Source organism: Gasterosteus aculeatus, chromosome 2, assembly GCF_964276395.1.
Source record: "Gasterosteus aculeatus chromosome 2, fGasAcu3.hap1.1, whole genome shotgun sequence".
In the NCBI taxonomy this organism is placed as follows: Eukaryota; Metazoa; Chordata; class Actinopteri; order Perciformes; family Gasterosteidae; genus Gasterosteus; species Gasterosteus aculeatus.
Genome location: NC_135689.1, coordinates 18,796,392 through 18,822,138, shown reverse-complemented (window position 1 = coordinate 18,822,138; position 25,747 = coordinate 18,796,392). Strand labels below are relative to the sequence as shown.

At 43.0% G+C, this 25,747-nt stretch overlaps 1 protein-coding gene across 1 annotated transcript in view; it reads right to left on the bottom strand.

The window, feature by feature from the left end:
• Positions 1 to 25,747, bottom strand: part of klhdc8b (kelch domain containing 8B) — a 281,616-nt gene that overhangs the window by 19,796 nt on the left and 236,073 nt on the right. The window contains exons 3-4 of the mRNA XM_040192274.2: positions 8,850 to 9,014; positions 6,625 to 6,849 (exon numbers count right to left, since the gene is read on the bottom strand). Coding sequence (XP_040048208.1) covers positions 6,625 to 6,849; positions 8,850 to 9,014 — 390 coding nt within the window. The remainder of the gene's footprint in view (positions 1 to 6,624; positions 6,850 to 8,849; positions 9,015 to 25,747) is intronic.

Genomic DNA, 25,747 nt, shown 5'->3' with positions numbered 1-25,747 from the left:
ACTGTAGTTTCAAGTCAGTATGATGCTCATCTGGTAAGTTATGGACCAACTATTCCAAAAATGTTGCAAAAAAGGCTTTCTGGGTGACATCATGATGAATACGTCCATGTGATTATTGGTGAACCATCCATCCATCTTCAAAGCCGCTTATTCTTCATACAGGCTCGCTAAGGGGCTGGAATCAATCCCAGCTAACATCAGGCGAGAGACAAGGTACATTAAAATTATTATTACGTTAACATTAGGGGTGTAACAATTCATTCACTGAATCGATTAATCGATTTATATTCCTGCGATCCAACTGAATCGATCTGTGCTCCGCAAATTGTCATTTCGGACGACATATATCGATTACAAATCGATTGAAATGGTACATAATCGATTGTACTGAATCGATTTCAAGTCACTGAATCGAATCAAATAGTTCTAAATTAACCCAGATCGTCCATGAATCGGATTGCCAACCATGAATTCGAATCGAATCGTTGTTAAAATGAATCGTTCCACCCCTAGTTAACATGGATCTCAACGTCATATACCCATGTACAGTATAATCAATCCCAGCAAGAATATTCCACATCTAAATCTACCTTTTCCTTATTGTTGGAGGGGAGAAGGAAAAGGGACTTTTTATTTGTTATACTTGAAAGGTTGCGAGCTCTAGCTTTTCAGTGTAAGTTTTAAATATTAATTTATCTTTTCACTCTACAAGTCACTCAATCAGTAGTTCCTTCGTCTGTCTGAACAGCGGGGATCAGACAAGGAAGGAAAGAAGAAAGGAGTCATGGAAAAGGAATCGTAGATTCGTTGATATGAGTCTCCAACTATGATTTTTACAGATCAAAGCGCTGCATCTTTACCGTCTGAGGAGTGGGTGTTCTTGTTTGGACAAGTCGTTCCTGAGAATAAGATCTGCAGGCGTGTGGGGTTCAAATTTTAAAATCCACATTGACTTTCACATGAAGTTCAGCCAAATAGCCCTGGAAGCCTTTAAGGTGCACTAGTGGAAAACATCAAACCAACCCAGTGACCTTGGTCCGATGGCAGAGACAACGGCAGGATTATTTTAAGATGCGGAGAGCAGCGGACAACCTCAAGTGGAGACTCAATCGTGATGCAGCTTAACGAGAGCCAGAAACAGACCAAAGGTGAGTCAGAGTGAAGGAGCCGACTCCTCCAAAGACTGATTGCCACTTCATATAAAGGGCATTTGGAAAATATCAGTGTGAGTTTAAGGCCCCATTTACAAGTCAAGAATTAGGATTGCTCATAATTCACTCTATGGTTATCTGCCTATTTAATGGAAGGAAAAGTGGGTACGTAATAATACTTATTATAACGGTAAATTAACTACAATGAAGTACTAAATGTACACATACTATATTGTAAAATGTTACAGTATTTTTGTTCTGTTTTGATCTTGTTAGAACAAGAAACTGTCTGAATTTAACATTAGAAAATACATTTTGAATGACTGAAGTGACAGATGTTGTGTTCCTTCTCCTTTTAGCAAGCAGGTTTCAGTTGAGGATCCATTTCCCCTCCAAAAATCCTAAGGTCACTACTAAACAAAGCCACAAAGGTAATGATAACATTGGATGAGCAAGTGAATGACAGAAAGAAGTTGCCTTCCAAGTGTCATTTTTACTTGTTAGTCCTTTAAGAAATGACATTTTTTATTACTTGGTATTAAAGCTAATCCATCCAAGACGGCTCTGAAAATAACCTGTTAAAGAAGGAAATTCGGAAAATCCCACGACAGCAGCTGCTGTCCTCGTCATCTCATAACGGTCTGAAAGGAACACCAGGCTCCACTGTTTCACACCCACACGTCTGCACACATCAGGCCGCTGCGGTAGAACTTTTTTTAAGAAACATACCTCAGGTTTTGAATGTCATTTTGTCATTTTGTGTGTCATATATTTTGTGAAACATATTCAGTCATCTTAAATCATCCACTTCTCACTCTAAAATAAATTGAATTTGTAATGCTGGCTCCCACATTTCCGCTTTATTCATGCTGCTCCCGTTCTATCTCGACATTCATAAATTAATAAACACAACGCTTTGAAGGAGATGTCTTCACATTGATATAAAGTAGATACTAGAGAAGATATTATGTTGGTGTGATGTTTAACTTCCCAACCAACTCTGAGCAGCTTGCAAAACATTGCCATTAAATTAATATAATTTATTTAAGTAATTAAATTAAAAAAAACATTTCATAACTATTTGTGTTGCATGTTTAAGTCAAATAATCAACATACACGACAACAACAAACTAAGACAATAATATTAAGGGTATGAGCCAAATTTGTATTATATTTGATAAACACATGACGACAGGTAGTTGGCAGTGAGTAGGAACAGTAAGCCGGACAGTTTTTTGACCATGTTATTTTTTCACAATACTACTAAGAAATTGGATTATTCTGTGGAACGGCGATACTCGTGGGAAGAAGGGAAGCTGTAATTCAAGAACTTTGGATTAATAAAGGACATTTTGCTTTCACAAATGGAATGAAGTTGGTGTGAGATACAAGTATATGACTACAAACACGCGTCAACTTAACGTTCACGCTCTGCTTCTCCTTTCGGAACCTACATTAAGAATTTATGAAGGTTTACCCTGAATTTGGGACTTTGCTGTCATTATGTAGTTGTTAAAAAGAAGATGAATTGGAATCACCAGCTCAGATTTAAAAAAGTAAGAAGGACAACCAAATTGAAAAGCGTGTGTCTACATTGGGCTGAACAATATACCCAAACTTATTAACTACCTCTTCATTGATTACGTAATAACACCATCCATCTCCGATACCACGGTGGCACCTTCCTCCTCTAATGGAAAATGAATGAAAGCCCCGGAAATCGTCTGTCAAAACAAAGTGGAGATAGTGACCCACGTAAAACATCCCTTTCTCACATTTCCTTCCCGATGTTTTCAATCACCCAAAGCGACGCTGTTTGCACGTAAGTGGTGTTGCCACTGAACCGCTCTGCCCCAGATGCTGCAGCTTCTTTACCTTCTTTTAGCACCGTACGGCCATTAACCCCGTGTGCTGCTCTACTTCCCATCAGCGCTGTGAGCTGATGTTGGAAACACTTGCAAATGCAAATCACTTCAATGAAAACGTTCCGGCTGCTCAGAAACGAACAGGTTATGAACCTGCTCGGCATTAGCGAGAGGCCCACAGTGTCGTAACCTCTATTAAAGAGCATCATCGCAGAGCAGCGCTGCTCACATTCCAGCGTCTGATTGTCCTCTGGAAACATTTAATTACACAATCCATTGTGTCACTAAATCAAACCAACCCATTACTAAATCTACTTTCAGAGGTTTTTACTGCTTATTGTATATTTTTTATGCTTGTTTCTATGCTCTTGCTCCGTATCATATTCCTCTGAATATGAACCTCTGGTTTGGTAAACACATGAAGTCCATACTGCGAGATGTTTATTTGACATTGTTCTTGGTTCCAACCATATTACTTAGTCTAACGTCATTTTCTGTTCCCTACTGTTAACACGCTCGTGGATTTTGATTAAAACTTTTAAAGCCTTCTTCCTTGTACATATTTCTTTTTCCCTAGCAGTGAAAAAGCTGCATACGCTCACAGCAATAATGTTTCTACTGTTAAGAATGGACCACTCGGGAGACTCTTCTTCCTAAGGCTTTTCCTTCCTGCCATGAGAACTTTATAAGCTGACAATATGTTCATCTTGTGTTTCAAGATTGTTGTATTGCCTACAGGAGGCCAAGTTGATCAAGTAAAGCACATTTAAGGAAAGATAAGTGGTGTCATGCTGCTGTAAGGATCTCCCATTCTATTCAAGAGTCTCTAGAGCATCTCGTTTGAAAGGCAGACTTTTATGAGGAATTTGTTACAAATCCTGAAGCCCGAGCTGAGATATCCCCGATGACATCGTAGGAAATAGGTAACTTGCTTTGTTATCACGGATACACACCAGCCATACAACGATAGTGAAGCGCACAGCCACAGTGCTGCGTTCCCTTGCCTGTCGGCTTTTTGGCTCCACAGAGAGACCTCATCGTTGAGCCAATCCCATTAAACCTGACTGATTCACAAAGGGGGGGGGGGGGGGGGGGGGGGTCACAAAAGATGCTGTTGATATGACTGGAGGTTAGACTTAGGCTTGATTTTCCACAGAAAACACCCTACACGCCTTGAGAGAGGGAGAGATCTCATTATGAAAGAGCAAACAACAGATCCACATACCTGAAACGCTTCCCTGTTTGAACAAAACACATGTAGGTGTACACAAACATTCAAACACACACACACACATATACATACATACACAAAATAGGTGGGTGCCTAATAGCTTCTTTTTGGTTTAATCTTCTCATCCAACAATCATCATTTGTAGAATATCTAATTGTCCTCTTTCCTCTGGCACCAACACTTAGTGTGTGTGGTTGTGTGTGTGTGGGTGGAGCTTACTTTTTCAAGACTTTACTATAATAAACAGCCAGACTTTAGGCCTTTACACCAAGGGGGAGAACACTTTTTTTTGTTTAGATTAGTGCAAACTGTTTTGCGCAAGCAGCTAACCAACTATAAAGATCCCTTTTGAGTCACAACAGTGTAATATTCACATCCACATAAAAGTACAAAAAATAAAATAAAAAAACTGTAAAAAATATTTATATTTAGGTGCAAATTGACACAAAAAGAAAAATGCCCTCAGTGTATAAAATACTAAAGACACCACAGTCAAGCTGTTCTCTATGTGACACACTACTAAATGCAAACATTTTACACCATCAAGCGTGTAAGCATGCTACCATTTACTCATTAGCACCAAACATATATAGCAATAGATTTATGATCTCGTAACCCTGATTGTCTGGACAAGGAGTATGAGGGAAAAGGTTTCTCTTTTTGAGGAGATTCCCCAGAGGGTTCTGAAACTGTCAGGATGACATCTCCGAGGATGAAAGCAGTGAGCGGGGTTGGCCATGATTGTAACAGCCCCCACGCACCCACCACGACGTGTGATCAGGTATTCTTTCTGATCCTGCCCCGTATCTGGTCGCATCAGGTGCCTCTGGTTGGGGAATTATTAAAAGAGTGCCTTGGGCATAGCACACTTCACTGCACTTCACACCAGGCCTTAAAATATCGGGCTGAAAGCTACAGCTAACGGGCCGTGTTTTTCATTCATCCTTCATAAATACCTTCACACTTACACGCAGTATTTTGCTGCATGCCCACACATTCTAAATATATAGCATTGCTATTCATGGGAGAGCTCGTCCTCCAACGCCATGATTTAGTGTGTAGACCTCTTTACAAGGTAACTGGCTACGGGAGACACATGACATGTCATGTGTACAATGTTTCTGGTGCTCTACTGTATTGCACTGTGTGTTATGCACAGCAGATGAACATATTAGTTCAACAGGAAACAGACGCATTCTATGAACCTTTGGCCATGGCATCAATCAAATTGTGGGAATTTTTGTTTCTGGGCGCCTGCGACCCGACCCCGGATAAAACTGGGGAAAGTAGATAGATGGATGCCTTTGGTTGCAGAAGCTCTGGATTAGCCTTTGGTGAGCTTGACGCGGTACAATCTCTAGCTTTTGACTGAGGCTCAAAGGTTTGCCGTGTGTGAATGGACCATTAGGAGTTGTCCAATGAAAGCAGTCTGACTTACCATCTGTCACACTAACTATCTAATCTCATTCCTATCATTTTGTGGACATAAATTGCATTAAGAGAACACTCCTATACAATCAAACATGCTACATTATGCTGATACCTTGAACTCACTCTTAAATAAAACAGTTTGTTTATCCGCCACATCTTCAAGACCAGTCCGCGGAATGTTGTCGAACATGAAACCGGTCGGTGAAGCAAAGAAGGTAGGAGACCACTTCTCTAATCAACAAAGAATGGGATTTACAGCAAAAGTACCAAATAATATTTCCCAACAATTCACTGGGTTTTGGGTGCTTACTCTTCAAGGTTCAGGAATATACAGCAGAAATTATGCAGAAAAACATTTGATGTGACTCGTCAGCCAAAGGCGTCCGCTTCTGGTGCACGGAAGGACTTTTTTGCTCAGCATCACCATCAGCTATAATGTGATCTGACTGAGCCCATGCATAATCTTCCTGTTTTATGAGCATCGGTTGTTTTTGCGAGGATGCATAGTGTTGTTTCGTCTCTGTCCTGGGAATTAACAGACAGTATGAAGAAGAGAAGGTAATTTATTCAATGCCTATGTTGGCTTTGGCGACAATATATTAATTCATGTATCTGTTTGTAGAGTAGTAGATAATTTAGTAGATAGTAGATCATTTGAATCAATTTCCATCACAACAAAAAAGTAATTACTTTAAAGTCAGATTTGTTGTCCTGTAAAGCGCATTACAATAAAACAATAATCTCAAAGATGACCTTTCGTTTTCTGGCCATTATTCTATTCGATGTACAACGCATACTGTTGACTGTACAGTCAGTCCTGCTGTATGTTTGGTACCATCAGCGGTAAACTTAGGACTCTGACCCCCATCCACAGGAGAGAACTCCCCCCACCAAAGCTCCGGGTTCGAGTCCTGCGTTGGAAGTGAATACTGGAGCGGCAGCTTACCTTGATCCAGATCGTACTCCTCCATGGTGCTGACAAAGTGAGGTCTGGAGTAGAAGTTGTGCGGCCCCGGCTGCTGGAGCCCCCCCAGGCTGAAGAGGCTTCGCTCGTTGGTGGCGCAGCAGGAAAAGGCCCTCCGGCTCGGGATGCAGGAGTAACGGGTCCAGCTCTTCGTCTCCAGGTCGAAGGCCTCCAGCGCCGTCACCGGCATCTTCCCCTGACGACCGCCTGGACGAGCGAACGGGAGATTCAAACTCTGGGGCACAACCCATCGGTACGGTGATGATAACTTTGTCGGGAAATGAACCTTCGACATCATCACCAACAAATAGCTTCTATATGACCATCAATCTGCGTCGTCTATATGTAATACATCCCCGGGAATATTAGCATTTATATGAGCACAGCCGGAAACTAGACAAGGTTTGTCCCTGTTTCTTATGTCCTGCTTTCTTTTCATTACTTTTAATCCCCTACCGCTGTGAAAAAGTTTCCTTGGCATTTACGTCAAAATCTAGCAAGCGCACAGGCCAGCGCTGGGACCACATTTCATCTCAGACTGAAAGCAGAGGACAGCAGCGGGGAGGGGGGGGGCGCTCCCCTGGGACGCCTACAATTGTTTACTTTCAGGAATCATAACATGACCTTGTAAGATATAACAGCAGAGGGAAAGCGGAGCGGTGGGAAGCGACGGAGCACAGAGCGGGCTGCCGAGAATGTGAATGATGGTGAAAGGGGCGGGGGGGGGGGCTGTCGCGAAGTGCTGGACGGGGGGGGGGCTGTGGAGGGTCAAAATAAGAACAGAAAAGGGTGGAGGGTGGAGGGGGGGGGGGGGCTGCAGAGACGGACTGCGAACGAGGCGGATTGATGTGCAGGAGTGGAAAATTAGACAATAATGCCAGAGAAATTGTGTGAAAGTAATACAGGGAAGAGAGGAGAATGCGGAGGAGTGAGAGAAGAGTGGAAGAGGGTCATCTAGAGTGGGCCGGGGGGCACGGAGATCGATAGTGACAGCGAGACAAAGAGTCAAACTGAGTGGGAAGCATCAGAGCCGGTGAGGCTTGAGAAAACAATTTTGGAGCTAAAGGATGAGTTGATTATAATATAAATGTTCAGTGTACACAGGTACTGAAAATCCACAGATAAATGGGTGCAGTATGTGCAGTTTATTGTGTTTAGGGTTCTTTGTGAGGTCGCTCGATGTGCTCACGTCAAACTACGAGAAAGCGCATAAATACCTCAATGAAGACGCGAACATTCTTTGTAAAGGACCTGAATAGTTTACATTTCATGACTTGTTGTCCTTGAATTTAAAGCAGTTCAGGTGTTTTAAGAAATGTGTTTGGATATAGTTTGTGTGTCTTTTCAAGTCATCAGTACACCTGCCCAGCACACTAATACACCCAGGGACTACAGTACAAGTGTCACATTTACAGAGATGTCTATTAACAGTGACTCTAAACCAGGGGTGCCCACGCTTTTCTGACTCGCGAGCTCACTAGACGGAACAACAGGGCTGCATGCCTCTCGTCTGTCAGGAGGAGGGAACCGTCACAACCATCTCACACATTCCTGGTCATTACCTTACTGGACGACTTGCACTGATTGGAGTCAGCCTGGGTTGCTTTAGAATGAAATTAAATGCGTACATTAGGAGAGGAGAGGATCACTAATTAGAATTAGGGGGGGATCGGCAATCTACTGGCACTGCCTTCGCGATCCACCTATCGGGCACCCCTGAACACTGAATTAATGCACACACGCTAGCATTAGCATTGGGTTCAAAACACACCTGAGAGACTGCAAGCATTGGTGCTACGAGACTTTCTTTATCCTCAATTGCATGTAATTAAATGCAATAAATTAGTTTTAGACACTGTCAGTTGTGTGGCATTTGTCTCTGAGCAAATTCCATATCTGAATGTGCAAATGCAGAACGGTGCCGGGATACACGGTATAATCCCACATTTGCCAATCCTACCTCTGCATACGATTTTTGATCAGCATTGACTGCCTCTTTTCATCTGTGTGCCGATTAGCAGTCCCTGGAGCTGCGATAAATCGTGTGTGTGTGTGTGTGTGTGTGTGCTGTGTCCATCCATTACCCACATGGCTTCCTAACTCAGTGTGTTTTGATTCTATTTTGGTGAACGACAATCATGACAGCCTTAACTGGAAGCCGAAGGAAGAATCCTTTGAGTAGCATTGAATCATGATCCGATCCTCACCCATCATGTAGATTTTGTTTCCTCGTACAAAGGGCACGGCTCCGTACCGCGGCGTGGGCATGGACGTCACAGGCTGCCATTGGTCCTTCTCTGCGTCGTAAACCCTCACCAGGGCCTGTGGCGTTGTGTCGGCTCCCATGCCTCCAAACGCGTACACCTTTCCATCTGCACAGACACACACAAGAGAGTCCCGCTTTATATTAGCCGCTTTTAAAGAGCTTGTTCTCGTGCGAATGCAGAATGCACAGCATACACCAACAACCGCAGACAGGGATGCTGTTATGGTCCAGCTGTCATGTCTGGTATCTGTCTCACAGTCTTCCAAATAACTTTGCCTTTGAATTATGTATGCCCTGAGGGCTGACAAACGTACAGTTGGCTCCTCAAAACTTTTTTCCCAAGGTGACTGCAAACGTCACCTGTGCATTGGCATTGGAATATACAGGGAAGGCAAAAGAAAAGTGCTAAGCGAGCAAACATGGGAGGAGAGGACAAGGGAAGAGATGGGAGGAGAGGACGTAGCAGTGCTATGAATTCAAGCGCATTAGCACACCACCAAGTCGTGGCATCTTAAATCTGAAGATAAATATATAAAGAAGAGAGAGAGTAACTGAGAGACAAATAGGGGGAGGGAGGAAGAGGGGGAGATGGTAAGTGCCTCAGTCATCCAGACAGATCAGAGCTGTGACTGAAACTGTGAAGAATAAAGCGATAATAAATCTGTCACTCGGAATGCAGCTCAACACTAGTGTGTTGTTGACACACACTTCCGCGGTTACAACGTTAAATCAAATATTACTGTTGTACATAAAGAAGATAGTGTCGCAGTGCCATCGGCGTGGAGAGGCGGAGAGGACACGGCAACTCAAAAATCGTTTTCCCCTAAATCCCTCAGCTTAGTGGGTTGAGCAGAGCACTGCTGCTGTGATTGGAAACGACCACACTTATACATTTAAGATTGGTGCTGTAATGAGCCATCTACGCAAAGCAACTTGTTATTGCTTGTTTCCCTCCATTTAGCCTCATTTGCATTTTTTCACCAAACCACAGATATCACTTTTTCACAGCCGCAGTCAGGAAGCTTTGTCAGATCGCTGTCTGTCATCAGCTCCTGGCTAGCTGATGGGTGCCCCTCGTTGGCTGTTTGCGGATGATAAAACCGACCCGACTCAACAGAAGCGTGGCGCCACCCTCCGTCCCACCACCGGCCAAACAATGCTACCTCTGTCGGCACCGTTATCGTTGTTTGCGCTGTTTGCACCGTTAGCTACAATGCCCGAGCTAAGCCGGCTGGTCAATCATGCATACAAGGACGTGAGGGCCACACAAGATATTGAGAAGCATTTTCCTTCATTGTTCCTAACACATTAAAATGTCAGTATAGATATCCGGTATAAATATTTCACTCTGGGATCCAATGTGTTTTCAAAGTCCTCTTTTAATTTTTTTGAGCAGTACACCCACATCTTTGCAAAAAGGACCAAATTGACAATACAAAAGAAATCCCAAGTGACATTTTAATTGCATGTAGAATGAAAATTACGCTAACATTCCAGCGGTTGTCAGTCTAAAATGTCATCAATATTAGTAATTTCCGCATAGACTTTTATACAATCGGACTCCTTTCTGCAACCAGAGGAGACGCCCCCCTAATGGTCAGTTTAAGACCCTTGCTGCACTGTCAGCTGTCCCTGGATCAATTGCTCTTTCTCACTTTCTCTCTTTCTCTGTCTGCTGTGCCTCAGTCTACATTTTTCTATAGCTTTCATATATCCACACAGTGTCTGTGTCGTTTTGTCGTGTGGATTCTATTACATTGATCTCTTCTGTGCACACATCCACTGCACGTCTGTCTGTCCAGGGGGGAGATTCCTCCTCGTTTGCTCTTCCTCAGACTTCTTCCAATTTATTCTTTGTTAAAGTGGGTTTGTTTGGAGTCCTTCCTTACCCGCAGCCAGTTTTCTTCAAGGACAGATTGTGCCGTACACTGAACACATTTAAGCCCCCCTGAGGCAAATGTGGGATTTGTGATATTTGGTTCATTCAAACTGAAATTGACATGGATGACATTCGCTGTCCGCCTACAGTTACCTTTGACCTGCAGCATCTCACCTGAACTGTGTGTTATTGTGTCTGTGTGTGTGTGTGTGGGGGGGGGGGGGGGGGGGGGGGGTCTGCATGTGAGCTCTCGTCTTTTGGATTGCGCGGCCGTCTAATTATGCACAGTCTCCTCTAATTAGGGAAGCCGTGTTCTATTCTCTGCTAGTCACCCCGGGAGACTCCATGGCAACCAGTGTAGCCTACATACTGTTATTACGGGGTGGCTGTTTGGTGCGTTGTGAACTAAAAAGACCCAGTCACCACTCAAAGTCAGGCTCTTGACTCCCTTCTTGGAGCCAAGTGATAACAAGTAAAAAAGGGAAACGCACTCATGGCGCTCTCTGAACTGAAGGTATGTAAATCCCGACGATCATCATCGGCACGATGACGCACGGTTTCGCCAGCGGACAATGAGGATGAAGTAGGTGGATGTGACTTATTATACATAATTATGCTTTATATTTTGCCCTTCTCTGTCATAACTCTGCTGTACAAACTTTTCTCCACAGCACAGCATCTTTCATCACTCCTCTGGCGTTGATGTCTCGCTCACTGTCCCTTATCTATTTGGCTCTTATCAATTTTGCTGCTTGCACTTTACTTTCATCATCGACCTCCCCCTCCTCCCCTTTTTCCTCTCTTTCGGTATAATGGATTTCATCTGTCTCTTGTCACCCTCTTTCTTCTCTTGGCCATCATCACGTCCTTTAATCCTTCCCTCTCTCCACCTCTTTTCCTGCAGCCCCTCCGATGCTGCGTCCAGCCCTGCCTCTGCTGGGTTAATAACATGGTTCTGCAGAACCATGTTATTAAGTGTTACTTTAGTTTTGGAAATAAATCGTTTTTGTGCCTCATGAAATCATGTGTCCACTCAAGGATTACCAGTTATTCTGATTGTAAAAAAGAAAGAAGATACAGTTGATTCTGTTGACTCAGTAGATGAGTAAAATTGAAGGAATAATGTAATGGCAAAATATAATGATGCCATAATGTTTTCTTAGATTAATGTCTAAAGAAGGAGAAGGTGTGATTGTCTGCAGTCCTAGTCCTAAATCTAATCAAACATCTGTTGTAAGCACCTCGAATCGTCCTTTGGGTCTGCGACCACCTTGTCTGCCTCCATCCTTTTAGCATAACAAAACAAGGTGTTAACCCTGTCAATGTATAAATATATCTGTGTTGCTCTCAAACATCAAGAAGAAGCTTGCTGCTGCCTGTCAATGTACAGCTGTTGTAGTCCTCTTCTTCCTTGCAAGAAATCAACGGAAAAGGCAGCAGAAAATACTCCTAAAAGTAGAGTACCCAAAAAATCGACTTAATTACAGTAACGTGAGTATTTGTAATTCGTTACTTCCACCCCTGCTTTTGGGTTCCACCGTGCACCGGTACCAGTAACAATTCCACCGCTCAGCCTCTCATTAGTAATCAGTTTGTCTTTTATCTGTCTGTACTCACTTTGGAAACATTTGTTTACTAGTAAACCCGTTGGCCTCTTGAGTTCTAGTGAGGTTAGTGGAGCACTTATATAATAATAAGAATAATATGACCAGCGTAAAATCCTCAGACCAGTGCATCTATCTTTAGAGGGCCTCAGAATCCAGGCTGAGTCAGGATTTAACACACTTTGAGCAAAAAAGAAAAGGTCAAAGTTAAAGAGAACAGGCAAATAAACCTTGAGATGAAAATGAATTCATGTTGTACTGTTTTGTATTTAAAAAATAATTTGGAGGAAAATGTGATGAATGCTGCAATCTCACAGTTGTTTGCCTCTTCACGGGTGTGGACTAGACGTACGGACACACTTAAGCACGTAAGTGCGCAGAGGCGTTGTAGGTTACATGGTTATGCTTAGACATTTATACGGTATTCCTTGCTCAAAAGTTCACTAATGAGTAACTGAACCCGAGGGATTAACCCTACAACAGACACAAAGCAATCCATGTTCAGCTCTGCAGGCACAACCTGTTACGCTTCATTGCTGGAAACACGGCAGGTACAAGATTGGTCAAGACGGCTCTTAATGGGGAGAAAGATGGAAGACGGCCTCCCAGTGAAGTTTAAAGGGTGCCACGCTCTCCTCAATGAACATGATGGATGCTAAATCAGCCCTTCCTGCATTACAGTCAACCCTTCAATTGTGTTCAATATCAGCGTATTTCGTTAATTGGATTTTTCCAATAGAATTTTTCATGTATTCTTATTATACATTATCATACTGCCAAATATAGTGGCACAGCAAACCCCTATTATGCAAAGCTTTATTTCAGCTGGTCCAGAACCAAACAATCCCACATTGAGAGGCACACAACCAGGCCAGGTGCTTTGTGCTTACGTGGTTGAAGGTAAGATCACTTACTCCAAATATACTCCAGGCTTGTGCCATGATATAAATAGCTTTTAATATGAGGTCCACTTCTAGAATGACCACATGAATGACCTGTAATGTAGTTATTTTTAAAACTGGGAGGCCAGAAAGAGTTTGAGTATATAAAATCAATGTAAATGTTTTTCCAAGGAAAAAACGGCAGCATGACTCGTTTCAGTATATAAGCAACTACACTATAAGCAATAAGCAAGTACACTAAGGGACTACAGGCGTCTGCCAAGGCCATTTCCAAGTACAACATTCGATCCGCCCATTATTTTAATCAGCTCGCATGCTGCACCGCTCTACCAGCTTAAAAATTGGGCTGTTTGTGTTTCCTGGAGACAAAACCAAACTGAGCACCAACTCCTTGGCAGAGGTAATAACAGCATGTTCTGACAATAAGCTCAGGGGATAAATATGTTGGCCATAGATATTGGAAACCTTTGCCTGAGGTTATTCAAACTAACTGGAACCTGGATTTAAAAAAAATCTCCTTTACTCAACTCACAATCTTGCAGCACAAAATCTTTCCTTCCCCCTTCACCCATTACCCTGAACGGCATTTAAGTGTCTTCTTGTGATCAATTATTCATATCACAGCATTGCGCCTGCTGCACAACTAAAATATAGAAGTCTAAATACCTCTCTGGATTCAAAATTCATAATTGTGTGTCCACTTTACACTTTAAACTGAGGTTTAGGAAATCAGGCACTTATTATTATTATCTAATGATTTGTCCAGTACTTTGCCCAGTATAAAAACTAATAGCAAAGTATAAGACTTAGTTGAAAGGAGGGCAGAGTCGATCATCTCCGGTTTGACAGGAGTCAGGTAGCGCTTGCAGGGAAAGACTGTTAATTATTGCAACTGTGACGCTGCAGTGAAAGAATGGTGGTTCACATCAGGCAATTACCCGACACAAAGCACAAAGATGTCCTTTCTGTCTGATTGGAGATCCATTCGGATCCGTTACACCAGTAAGGATTGTATATTTAAAGATGACTGAATACTGTCCAGTTTTGGTCAGAGGGATCAGTCCCTCCTGAAAATACCAGCATCAGACTTGAAAAACACGTTACTAACTGGAAAAAAATGTTTGCGTATGCAACGTGTGATGATTCTTTAGCTTCTGTTAATAGGTACCAACAAGTTGTTGACACGTTTAGCCTACAACTACATTTGTTAACCTGTTCGGGGAGCTAAAGGAGAGCTGGTCATCACGACCTGTCCTCTGTGGATTATGAATGTGTGTCCAGAAAGTGCTGGAGGAACTAGCTTAACAATCAAGCGATTACTGAAGTCACCGACTAAGAATGTCTGAACCAAACTGTACGGTTAAATATTCAACAGTTGTGGAATTGGGTATGGACCAACAGTGCCGTACCTTTAGCCCTACTGCTAACATAGCAAAATAGCAGCTACATTTCAAAGGGACGTGGCTGACATTACATTAGGCCTACATGTCATTTAGCTGATGCTTTTATCCAAAGCAACTTACAATAGATGTATAAAATGTTATTGAGCATTTACAAACAATGGTGTCAGTGTTGGAGTATAATTTTACAATCACTACCTTCTCTCTTTTTTTCCAGTTGACAATCTCTGATAACGTTACATTGTAAAACTCATCTGTGTTCGATGTTAGAGATAGATAGTAACCATGGCAGCACTGCTAAATTGCAAGCTCATGAATGGTCGTGAGCAAATAAACAAGATCAGGGATCTGACGGATTTATATTTGTTCTCTTTTTTCTTTTATGCTGATCCAATCTGTTATCTGATTGATGCACTTGATTGATGATACTATCCAAACTGTGTTTTATAATCCATTATACCACTACTGAAGAGAAAATAAACTATGTTTCTTCAACTTTTTTGCAAACACAGGCAGAATGGGAATGGACGCGAAAATAATGGCAAACTTAAACTGCCACTTAAACAAGAACAGATCTCAAACCCTCTTTAAATTGACAATGAGGTATCCATCATATAACAAGCGCAGGAAATATTTGTTGTTCGGCAGATAAACGCTTCCAGAACATCCCGTTTCGTGATCTGTGTCCTGTTCCTCCCCACTGCTCTTCACATACTCTACATACAACCTGAGACAAGCAGAGTGATTTAATGGTAGCCCACCATGCTTTTAACAACATATGACATGGCCGATGGAGGAGGCTCTTCTGTCTTCTTTGTAAGCGTTTATTTTTTTGTACTTTTTTAAATAAAGAATTAGCTCCATGTGTGGAGCTGCGTGTGCTGCTTTTACACATCCTTCTACTCCGTCTCCGTCAGATTGAAAGACACAATCCCATTGTTTCACACGAGAAACATCTCTCTGTCATTAACACCAAAAGGCACCTTTCCATTTGGATGCTAATCCAACAGAGCAGCTGCGTTCTCTCCTCCATCTCCTCTGTCTCCGGTCGCTGCTGCTCTCTGCGCGCTGGACTGATCTCATCTCCTGTAAAGCCCCCGTAAGAATGATTGGGAGCAACTGCAATGACTTGGTCTGTTTCAACTTGGTAGCCTTGCACAAAGCAACAGAATGAGGACAGTTCATTTTGTTTGTCTGTTTCTTTGTTTTGTCAAGCTACACCAGAAATAACTTCTACCAATACTAAAAGCCCAGTCGTTTCCCAGTGAGTGCTTAAACATTTCAGGTTTGGCTTTCCTGGTGGAGGATTCACTGTGTGATCAATGAGTGGGATGGGTTCAAATGCAATAAAGGTTGCTTTGAATAAAAGTCAGCTAAATGACATGCAATGTAATGTAATGTAATGCTAGCAGGTAAACCTAATTAGACAATACTGCCCCTGCTCATTTGAGCGAGAGCGAGGGAATAGCATCGATGTCAGTGAGACGCCGATGATGATGATGATGATTATGATGATGTGAGAAAAAGAAACGCTAGTTGTGATGTTGTGCCAAGGCTTGTTCTTGTTTGTCCAGCACAAAGTGGCAGACGTGAATTAAAAGTGACAGCTTTGGTGACGCTGTGTCGCGGCTGCATTCATCTCCCCCTCTCTCCCTCTCCCTCTCTCTCTCTCTCTCCCGGAGTTACACATCTTCTGATCTGATGCCGTTGTGTTGCCTGAGCCGAGCTGGCTGGTGACAGGACGGCGTCACGGCAGGCCGCCGGCGGCAGGCTTCGCCTCGCACGGTTCAAAGGCAGTGACAAACGCTGCATCGTTAGCCGCCATTGTGCGAGTGTCAAAGTCAGACGGCGCGGCTCCTCTGACTCGCTGATGATCACTGGCTGGCTTTCTTGTTCATATCAGGAACATTAATATCTAAACACTCACCAAGAGGAGTTTGTAGGACACAAGTGAGGGCCTACATTTAGACACAACCTGTGGTGAGTCTGGGGACACAGGGCGGATTTGAAGATAGTGGTTTCTGACGTTGTCATTCACACATTAAAATTGAGGTACCTTGAATTCAGTTTGGGGTGGTATGAGCACTATTTGCATGTGACTAGTATTACATGGGGAGCTCATGTGATTTTGAAAATATCCCCCTCCATTGTTTCATTGTCTTACTGTCCAATGTACGTCTTTAACGTTGTTCATCATGTACACATGCCATATGTTGCACTCTGTCCATACTGGGAGAGGGATCCCTCTCTCGTTCTCCTTGAAGCTTTTTCCTTTTTTCTCCCCATTGAAGGGTTTCTGGGGTAGTTCTGGGGTGGTGGGACGAGTTCTGATGGGCTCAGAGGATGTCTCATGTGTACAGATCTGAGAGGCAAATGTGTGATATTAGGCTGTACAATATAAGTTGGATATTATTAGTATGCGATGTGATGATATATGTTATGAGTAGTGTACCCTCAGGGTATCGTGGGAATGGCTCGTCATAGCTGCCATTGCTGCCGTTGCTATCCTCATGAATCAGGAAACATTTATTGTCATAATATGTCAGACACACAAGGAAATTGACTTGGCGGTTGGTGCGTAACAGTAGACAGTACGACAATGGAAGTCAAGACAACAGTGCACGAGGAATAAAGTAAAATATAATGCTATGGGTTAATAGTATAAGGCTATGGGTTAGTTTAAAATAAAAGAATAAAAGTTAAAGTTAAAAAATGCAGGATACATAATTAACAACAAAAACAACAAAAACCGAAGTAGACCGGCGCACCGTGGCAGCCATCGTCGGCGCCATGTTGGGTCACGCCTCCTGAATTGCAACCCAAGATGGTGTCAATATTTTCATTGCGATTCTCACCGAGCAAAGAGACACGGAGAAAGCAAAACGTTCCGGTTTTAAAAAACAGTACACAAAATGACGATCATCCATCCATCCATCGTCAAACCTGCACACAGGGACAGGGTCGCTGGAGTCCAGCCCAGCCAACTTCAGGCAATAGACAGGGTACATCCTGGATTGGTCGGCAGCCAATCACAGGGCTAACACAGAGACACACAACCATTCACACATCTACGGGCAATTTTGAGTCCCCAATTAACCTAGTCCCCAGCGCATGACTTTGGACTGTGGGAGGAAGCCAGAGAACCCGGAGAGAACCCACAGGGAGAACATGCAGACTCCACACAGAAAGGCCACTGGGCGGAATCGAACCCAGGACCTTCTTGCTGTGAGGCAACAGTGCTAACCACCACACCACCCCAGAACCAATCAATGAATAATTAAAAAAAAAAATGTCATTAACCGTTGAATTACAGTAGTTATTAAAAAAAAAGTTTAGGCGATGGACATCATTTTTTTTTCTGGGGAGGTTCTGCAGAGTCACTTATCCGTAGTTTTAGCTGTGCCACGTAAAACAGGAGGAACCTAAAGTGTGCAATTTTATTTCATGAATGGTTGGTGACATAGCTGGGAAGAAAGAACGCCAAACTGGTAAGTGAGTACAAGTAGCATTTGAATGATTTTCTTTCCTCCCCGTCAGCTGATAGTGTTGCGTTGTACATTTGAGTGATAACCTTTGTTTAAAGAAAATAAAGGGAAACTGATCAGATAAATAACTGTAATCGTCTGTTTACCAGGACTGAATGGGTAAACTCACATTTTTATCTATGATAAGCATGCGATTCAAAGTCTAGGTGGATCCATAAATACAAGAAGTACGAGTCTAGAGGTACTCGTAGAGAATTATAATCCCTTGATGAACTTGACAGCTTAATCGGTAAACAATGATCTCTTGTTGCAGCCCACTGTGTTATCCTTTTGTAAGGACAGCGTTTTAATTAAGTTGAAGGATATTATGGATCTGCGTACGCTGTACATTCATTTATCTCACACATTGTCACAAAAGTCCAGTGGCTGTCCGACTTCTCATCTGTATGATGAAATACACATGCTGCATTGTTTACACAGCAGTTCGTATTAATGTAAAACATGAAAAACAGATGACATCAAAAAACTGCAAAGAAAGCGGTTGTGTGAGATGAGTTTTCTCAGCAGCACAAGTAATGTTTAATAGTGCTCAGCATGAGTATTGAAATGTCTAAGAATCACTCGCTCAAAATGAATTTGGCCCCTGGAGTTGGCGTTGAGCAGCTTAGGGCCCCTAAACCGCCTCCGTCTTAATAAAATGATAAATGGTTTGACAGCCACCGTGGCGCATATCAGATTACTCGTGCATAGGGCGGAGCTGACCGCGTGGCGCTGCTTTAGCTCCGGATATCACCATCTGGCATATGCGCAGGTCGGTGATTATTGTGATGGCGATTGCCCCAATACAAAACTCCCACGTCATCACGCAAGGGGTCCTTCTTTCTGTTGCTATTGAGGAAACTTATAGTGAGTTAGTATCGCTCTTTTTTTATAGCCTCATAACTAGCTACGTTTTTCAACCTGGCCACACTACTAACTATCAGGCAGTGCTTGGTGCCAAGCTGCTAATATGTGTTAGCTCTGGTTTGAAATAGTTTGAGGCGCTAGTTGAAGCAGCCGCCGTAGCTTAGCCTAGTTTGTGTGTGGTACTTTGATTTTAGCCAACCCAGTGTCACAGAAAAACGTGTAGTAGCTACGTTGTGGAACGTGATATTCTCGATATTTCTCGTGACTACCAACTTCCCCTCAGCTAAAAAAAGAAAATGGCAGACTCGGTCTACTATCTGTGAAAAACACAATATTTTAAGAAAGCATCAGCATTTGTATGCATTTCGATGGCATTTCTAGCGAGAAGAATGCGTTATATTTTCATAATCTTCTATCAGAGAATGTAGAAGACCTTCCGTTTATTAGTTTCCAGTGACATAGTTGCATGGGAATGTAAATGAATGGGCCGAAATAAAAAACGTAGTATTGTCACGATTTTGGGGATAAAGCGTGAGAATACCACGTTCCACAACGTAGATATTACACGTTTTGCTGTGAGACTGGGTTGTTTTTAGCCGTTGCCATCTTGTGTTCATGACTGCTTAGTGTTGGCTGTGTACTTTTTTTTTAGTTACTCGTCTACTCATCTGCTTTTCTTTGTGTGGAAATGAAGCACAACCACACAGAGGAAGACTCTGAGGATTGACCACCTCAGGCAGGCGGATCATATGACCCTCGTATGAACTGTGTCTTATGCCACTCAGTAAGAATAGCCACACGTGCAAAGATAGGCATCTGCTTTTTCTCTGGGATAAGTGTCCGGTCACGACAATGCAGCCACCTTATTGGATTCACATTGTCACCTCTGGTACTCCACAATGGAGAGAACCAGCCCTCTGGGGGTTAAGGATGCTTCAAAAGTCGGCCAGCCTGCCTTCTGTATGCCTTCCCTCCTATTTCACTTATTTGGGTGAATAGAGTACAACAGGGGGGCTTCCAGATCTTCCAGACCAGACCTTCTCTCGTTCACTCACCTCTGGCATCCTGTGACCTAGATCAAATGCTCGCTCTGCTATGTCTCTGCGCTAACTGGTGGAAGCTTTTTTCCCAGTGGTCCATGACACACACCGTCAGGTCATTGTTGCGTGGTAGTGGCAGACCAGGCAGCTGCGGTTTTCTTCATGCGTGAGGACTATGTGACCTTTTTCTCCCGTAGCAGACGTTACAAGACACAAACAATGTTTTATTCTAATGAGTCAATTAGAGAACACAAGCACACACACAGCACTGGCACCAAATCAAAAAAGACCACAGCCTTATGACACCGTTACAGGTAGCGATTTGGGAGAGAACAAATTATCCTCCATTATAGTGATGTGTTCCTTGACAGTGGGCCATTAGTGGAGGACGGCATGCTGTTATGAATTAATTGGCTGCCAGCTTTGTTTGCTCATGGGGGGGTCTGAGTCATTTGTCAGAACAGGGAAGTCTTCCCCGCACTCTACAGGATTATATGTCATCAATGTGTCCGTCTAGATTAACTTTTCTTCCTAAATTAAAGTGTTAAATCCCTGTTTTAACAGCGCTTGTGTGGAAATTTGTATTAATCGAATGGAATATTCTAAAATCATTCACTTTGAGGGCCCTGACACACTAAGGCCACAACATGCCTGGGTCAACATGTATGTCAGTCCAAACATCAGCCACAGATGTTCCAGTGTCTAAGTCAGGGGTGACCACATTTTTTCCGCTCGTGAGCTAGTTTAAAAAGTTAACTGATTTGAAAGTGAAGGATGATTACCTGGCACTTCAATCCAATAATTGAGCCTGGACTGTCATTAAGAGAGAAGGGTGGGCTAAAACTGCCGGATTATTGAGGTTGTCGAGTAGGCAGCTCCTGTCACGGATACTGCTGTCAATTTGGCCCAGGATGCTAGAAAAAGGCTCAAGGGGGAATTTTGCCATCTGCTTCACACCTGCCACACAGTGTCTGATATTGACTTGAGTCGTTTTTCAAAAACTGGCAAAACAAATGAAATAATATAAAATATTAATACAAATGGATCAAGTAGTGAGCTCAAGTAGACAAGTTATAAACATGAAATATCACTTTCTACGTCCATTGACAAATGTTGAACAAATACACAAAGAAAAGGAACTTGGTTGCGTTGCTGCTTGTTTTGTGGTGTGACGAAGTGTTTGGTAACATTCAGCTTCTGGTTTGGACATCTTCTGTAAGGTTACAGTTACATTATTTTCTTGTACATACAAGCTAATTTATGTGCATACAAGTTACAAAATGTGTTTTTTTTATTGACTGTATTGATTGATTTCCTCTGTCTTGAGATTGAGTCCTAAATCACCCGAATTGGATTACTTTAACATGACCAGCAAATCTCTCAGCCCTAAATATATCACGGTCTGGAAGTGAAGGCCGAGTCCTCGTGAGGATGCAGACGTAGCTATAGTGACAGGGCTGGGATGCAGATAGAAATAATCCACTGAGGGAATTTGGGGTGTATGAATGCACATTACGGGAAACACCGAAGCTGGGGGAGAGATCACATACTGTTATCTTCCTCAAAAACCACAGGGGTATTTCATGGAAATGCAGGTTGACTGTGTTACATTTATGTATGTATTGTGGCAAGCCTATGGGTGGGGACTTCCACGTCACTGTTTAAGGACACAAGCCAGTCACAGGGTACAGTTGAACAGAGTTTATTTTTAATCAATTGAGTGTGTAGGAGGATAAGCTCCACGCCATGTCAACCCTCCTAACCCGTTCTCGTCATCGTCCTTTCCCGGGTCATACATAGGGGGGTAGTCAGCCAGTCCAGGTCAATCCAGTTACTCTTTCCCTTTGTTCACTCTTCTTTTTCTCTCCTTTCCACAACTATATCTCACTTCGTCCTCTTTCAGTGGTTTGTTCCCTTTCTTATGCTCCCCTTGATTACTCAACTGCTTCCATCCTCTCCTTCGTTAGGTCGGAGGTCCTGAGAGTGGAGCCCTCTGGCCGCAATCTATCTCCCCTCCAACACCAACCCCCTCACGTAAAGTACTTGTTTGTAGTGACTCCGTGTCTGCCCTTGCAAGTCTGAAGTCAGGAAAGTCCAATACTCAACAAGATCTGGTGCATAAAATAATGGGCATGAACTTAGGAGCAGTAGGACAAGGAGTTGAAATTATTTATTTATGGACAACGACCCATGTAGGTATTCGAGCCAAACAAGCACTAAAGGAAAAGAAAGTACACATAGATATTAAGCTTTCTAAAGCAGAGGGAAAGGGTGTCGTCAAGAAAAACATCACCAGAGTATGGCAACAACAATGGGACCAAGAGACGAGGGGGACACTCAATTCAGAATAAAGTGAGCAGTGTAACATTCAGGGGAGGAAACAGGACAGAAGACGTCACAATGGCAAGACTAAGAATAGGTCACAGCAACCTACGAAACACACTGCACTTGATCGGGAAGTATCCAACTGGCCTTTGTAAGCACTGCCAGTCACCAAAAACTGTGCAACACGTTATCTCCGATTGGAATAGATGCAGAGAGGAAAGACATGCTGAAGGAAATGGAAACACCAGGGATGGAAGGAAGCAAGACAGTGTACTACAGTGGAGATCTAGTAAGCTTGGAAGAACGTGCTTTACAATTTTTTTGCGGGCAACAGGGCTGATGGTGAAAGTATAAGCGGTGGGAGCCAGAAGATGCAACAAAAAAGGATGCAAGCCGCCGTTAAACACCACAGAAGAAGAAGAAGAAGAACCCCCTCACCTCTCCCTGTAATCTACCAGAGTGTGTGTTTAAGAATAGTTTTTTTTAATCTGACACGGTGGGGGGGGGGGGTTGGAAGAAAGGGTTTGTTGTCTGATCCGGAGCAGAAGGTGGCAGTAATGGACCAATAAGATGGATGCCTAAAAAGATATGTACAACACATTTTAAAATCTACACACAATGCCTTGCGAGTAAATGCATTCAAATGTGGACTGTGGACCGCGACATACAGACGCTAGCCTATTTACCAAGTTGTTAGCTCCTTAACACAGAAGTCAATGGAGCAGCGTTAGCTCGCATTAGCGCGAACTCTGCTTTATTTGAGATCGCCGAGCTGCTTTCAACTTTGTGCTGATTTACGTAGCTGGTTAACTCAATATAATGATTGCCTTTCATCTAGTCCTATGACGCATCAACACTGACCAAGACTGTACTTACATTTAGAGATAATAGTTGTGCCAGCTTCTCCTTTTCTCTGTAACATATTCGCTCCATTTCCTGTTTTCTGCCTGTGAACCAGGGGGCGGGACGGATTTGGACATCCCAATCTGCCGGTATCAGGATCACTCTGATCCAATCTGGCAAAGTTTTGAAATACCGGGATAGATCAAGTTGATCTGTGGCTGAGGACAGGGGGATTTGGTTATCCGGATCATTCTGATCTGGATTACAAGTTTTGAAATACCGGCACCAGGAGATAATGGAACAGGGGACTAAAGGAACAGAGGGCAACAAGCTCGACAGGAGCAACATTGAACAAGAGGTAACTCAATCAACTCACCTCATCTCCTCTATCTACACAGGAAAAGTGACCTCGGACCAAAGACGCCGACCGGGAAGAACCTTTAGTCCCCTTTTGCCAACGTTGCCTATTAAAGGCCACTTTTTGAAGAAGGATCACTGTTTCTGTGTATCCCATTTTATTCTGAAACCTTGCCTCTGCTTAAGACCTGAAGAACACCGTACCAATATTGACCTGCTTTACATGGTACTTAGTCTGCTTCTTGCAAAGCTAAGAAAGTTATTACATTTGACTCCTTATAAAATTAACTTGACTATAGTGTGTCCGTATGGGTGAGTTATTTATTTGTATTCAGAGGGAGGGAGGCCAAAATCCTTCAATCCCACCCACCACACGTCGGTTATACGCGTGGGAGAAAGTCCTTCAGATCAAGAAAGAGACAGGTCAAGCATTAAACGGGAGCCGCAGGGTGGAAGATGAGAAGCGCTCAGGCCTTTTGTAGATCTACAGGAATTCTGATAACTCAATTCAGAACCTGACAAAGAAGAAAAGGTCCACAGCTTCCTTCTTTTAGTGTTAAAGGATCTGCACTCAGCTGGTTTAAATCCTATTTTTTCGGATTGATACCAGTTTGTGCTTGTAAATGATGAATTCTAGATGACCACAGAGGTCACGGTCACAAACACGGTTGGTCACGAACACTGCATGAAAAGTGGGATTTTCGGCAGTATGCGGCACTGTAAATTGTCGTGGAATTTCAGGTTTGCGGCACTTTGCGGGCAACGCCGAAAACTGCCGTAAATTGTCAGAAATTGATGTGGGCCTCCCTTGGCAGTTGTCCCCCCATGACCCCCCTCCTCCTAATTCTAGGGGAGGCTTTGACATGTAAATGAAAATGCTGTGAGCTAAACAAATGCAAATCAGGGACGCAGAGGGAGTTTTAGCCCAGGTGACATTTTTTTAAAAGGTAAGAAAATCTCTGGTACAAATAGATCAGGCTCAGCAGCCTAATTATAGACTCTTACATTTTAGCTTGAATTGATTAATTTAATTCAAATATGCTAGATTACGGTGTACGCCATTAGCAATGGCAAATGTTATGTAAAAAATTTACACAAAATAACTTCTTTAAAAAAATGAGTTTTAATCAAGGTAAAATGAGCATTCCATGCAAACAACATTTGAATCAGCATGAGGGGTCTGCAGAGATCACAGTCTCCTAGAGCTCAACTACAGTGCATAGTGGCAGGACTACAGTGACCTTTTCTTTGGTCTTACTTAAATGCACAGAGGATGTATTAACCACACATCTTCTAGCAATGCGCTCAACTGGCAGAAATGATGCTGTATGACGTGTCTGTTCCCTGCAAGCCCCAAACTTCTATTGGCTTTCCATAAAAATGTCTGTCCGGGTGGAGATGAAGCCAGGAAACGTGTGCAAGAACATGTTTAAATGCCGTAGCCTTTGACACAACATTAACAACTATAAACTGCTTTATAATGGCTGGTCGCAGTTCTGCTAGAGGGTCAAGGACGGGTTCGTCAAAACTGTTGGTGTTTCCATATCACTTAGCATAAACATATGCTGACCTTTATGCTCCGCATCTATCGATTGAGTAAGTTACATTCATATATGTTACCCGTTTACATGTCATGGCAAAACATTCAACCTCAGTGACACAAGGGTACATGTGATGATACATTGTCAACATTGCATGTCTGTCAGACTCTAGAGTGTCTGGTGGAATGGAGAAAGAGGCACCACTGTACAGATTTCTAGGGAAAGTCGTTCTGCTGACACCAAAACACTGCTTTACATAAAGCATATCAGCTGTTTCAAAGTCCCAACCATTTGTCTTCCTAAAATACTGGTCCTTCCGTATAACAATAACCTCGTATGTGATTGGAGGACCCTTAGACTCCTTGTCCAATCACGTGTGAGGTCATAGGCATGACTGATACAGCAGTACATGCAAGACGAGCATACAAACAGACACGTGTGTTACTATATTCAGAAGAACTGTATCTCCTGTTCCTTTGTTTGGTTTTTGCTGGTTCGTGAATAATGGCTGTACGACGTCTCGCGTTCAACTCGCCTTCAACTCCTCTCCGCGGTCA